Consider the following 2730-nt stretch of genomic DNA (forward strand, 5'->3'; position numbering starts at 1 on the left):
GGAAAGTACCTGAGAGTTCTCCCTCCTTACTCCCCTTGTTACTCAAATGTGGCCTTAAGTGGTTTCCAATTGCTATGCACTTTCCTTCCAGTGTGGGTCCTTCCAGGTACTGAAGGACAAAACCACTCTATACAAAATACCTAACTCTTGATCAGCGATGCTTTCAAGGAAAGACCTTGATCTCAAGGAAGGAAATGTGAAAATTAATGAAGGGAAACCTCACTGAAGCAGGCCTGGGATGCTGGAAAAGGAGGCTGGTAGGGGAGCCTACTACTCCATGTCAATTACAGGAAGAATTGACAATTGTCAATTATAGACCCCAACAGAAGAATCTGAACAGGACAGAATCATCAGTTATAGGCCCCCAGAGGAAAGATGTACATATGGCACCTAACCCTAACCTCTGCCACTCAGCCAATGAGAAACCATCATTACCCTGAACTTTGGCTTCTCTTTAATGGACTTTTGTTCAAAACTAGCCCCCCCCCATTTCCTCCTTCTTCTCCATAAAATAATGTTCCTCTCCTTTGTTTGTTGGACTTAACTACGGTTTTGCGGCAGCTTGCTCGTCCTGGGTTGTAATTCTCTGCTTTTCCCGGAATAAACCCATTTTGCCGGTAAAATAACTGGCAGTTTTACTTTTCAGGTTAATAGGAGCAAGGGCTTTACAAATAACATCTCTGACTTTCCACTTTCGCCTAGATCAAACCTTTCACCACCATTTCATTAAGGTTGGTCACGGCACTCACTCAGGCACAGAGGGAGGGAGGACAAGGCTGTGCAAGGCGGGGAATCAATGAGGAAGAGGGACTTCTGGGAGGGGAGAGCAGCTCTGCTAGAAGTTATCCAGGATCACTGGAGAAGTAAGAGCTAAGGGACCTGCAGTGGGGCTGGAAGTGAATTTGAGTTCAGCAACTGCTTTGGGGCATCTTCTCGGTGCCTCTGGTGGGGAGAGGCGGGCCCCTGGCTTCTGAGCGCAGACCTCCAGGGCCTGGATCAAGCCCGGATTGTGCGCCAGCCAGGGCCGGAGGGACAGAGCAGCAGGTGCGCAGCTCCCCCGGCAGCCGCCCTCTCCGGAAAACAGCCCCGGCCACGCCCACATTGGGTCCTTCCAGGCCCCATGGATCCCGGCCAGCTGGCAGAGACCCCCTTCCCCACGCCGCCTGTGCCAATGGCGCCGAAAATGTGGGGAGGTCGGGGAGTGTCAAGCAGATCGTGATTTGTACCGCAACCCCCCTGCCGGCCCGGGAGAATTAGCTTGGGAACAGTCGGGGACGAGGAGCGAGGGGCGGGGTGGCAGGCCTCGGCTCCGCCCCCTCTTGGCACCCCCCACCCCCACCCCGAGCTTGCGCCACTCCCGGCAAAGTCCTTCCTCCCCCGGCGCTCGGTGAAGGTGGGAAGAGGGGCCACGTCACTGTCCCCAGGCCGGGGGAACCGCGACTCCGCCCCTCCCACCCCCGTCAGAGCGCTGGGCACGGATCTAAGACTCACCGGCCCGGGTCCAGGGCCAGCCCAGTCGCCGCCGCCCGCGCACAAAGCCACAGGCAGGTGTAGGCGCTGCCGAGGCGCGAGCGGGCAGAGCCGAGCCGTTAGCGCGCGCCGTCCGTGCGTCCGTCAGTGCGTCCGTCCGCTGAGGCATCCGTCCGTCGGCGCGCCCAGCTCCCGCCCAGGCCCAGCGGTCACGGCCCCTCGTCGTCCCGCACCCTGAGCCGCCCGGCGGAGCCGGCTTTGGCGCGGCAGCCATGTCCATGGGCCTGGAGATCGCGGGCACCTCGCTGGCCGTGCTGGGCTGGCTGAGCACCATCGTGTGCTGCGCGCTGCCCATGTGGCGCGTGACAGCCTTCATCGGCAGCAGCATCATCACGGCGCAGATCACCTGGGAGGGCCTGTGGATGAACTGCGTGGTGCAGAGCACCGGCCAGATGCAGTGCAAGGTGTACGACTCGCTGCTGGCGCTGCCGCAGGACCTGCAGGCGGCCCGCGCCCTCATCGTCGTGTCCATCCTGCTGGCCGCCTTCGGGCTCCTCGTGGCGCTGGTGGGCGCCCAGTGCACCAACTGCGTGCAGGACGACACGGCCAAGGCCAAGATCACCATCGTGGCAGGAGTGCTCTTCCTGTTGGCCGCCGTGCTCACCCTGGTGCCGGTGTCCTGGTCGGCGAACACCATCATCCGGGACTTCTACAACCCGCTGGTGCCCGACGCGCAGAAGCGCGAGATGGGCGCGGGCCTGTACGTGGGCTGGGCGGCGGCGGCGCTGCAGCTGCTGGGGGGCGCGCTGCTCTGTTGCTCCTGCCCGCCGCGCGAGAAGAAGTACGCGCCCGCCAAGATCCTCTACTCGGCGCCGCGCTCCGCCGGCCCGGGCACCAGCACAGCCTATGACCGCAGGGACTACGTCTGAGGGGCAGCCGCGGGGACAGCCCAGCACCCTTCGGGCTGGAGCGCCCACCAGTCCGGCGTGCGGCTTCTCATCGGAGACCAGCCCGTCCCACACGCTGGGAGCTCTCTCACTGGACTGGGAGGGACCAACCCGGCGGCCCCTTCCCCAGTTGCACGCACCACCACCACCACCACCACCACCCCCCGGGCCGGCGAGCGGGAGCACTGCGCGGGGGACCAGCCCGCACGGACAGTGAAACCTTGCTCCTCCGGAGCGCGGGGCTGCAGTGGCCGCCGCTACTTGCCAGCCCCGTCGGGCCGCGGCCCCGAAGCCCGCGTTGGGCAGGGACCCG

The 2730-nt window shown here is 62.8% G+C and overlaps 1 protein-coding gene across 1 annotated transcript; it reads left to right on the forward strand.

The window, feature by feature from the left end:
• Nucleotides 1-1613: 1613 nt before the first annotated feature.
• Nucleotides 1614-2399, forward strand: CLDN3 (claudin 3). Its single transcript, XM_028110269.2, has one exon. The coding sequence runs from the start codon at nucleotides 1743-1745 to the stop codon at nucleotides 2397-2399; it is 657 nt and encodes a 218-aa protein (XP_027966070.1). The 5' UTR covers nucleotides 1614-1742.
• The last annotated feature ends 331 nt before the right edge of the window (nucleotides 2400-2730 follow it).

The sequence above is a fragment of the Eumetopias jubatus genome, unplaced genomic scaffold, assembly GCF_037043125.1.
Source record: "Eumetopias jubatus isolate StellerSeaLion01/CBP00866 unplaced genomic scaffold, mEumJub1_p1.0 scaffold_12, whole genome shotgun sequence".
In the NCBI taxonomy this organism is placed as follows: Eukaryota; Metazoa; Chordata; class Mammalia; order Carnivora; family Otariidae; genus Eumetopias; species Eumetopias jubatus.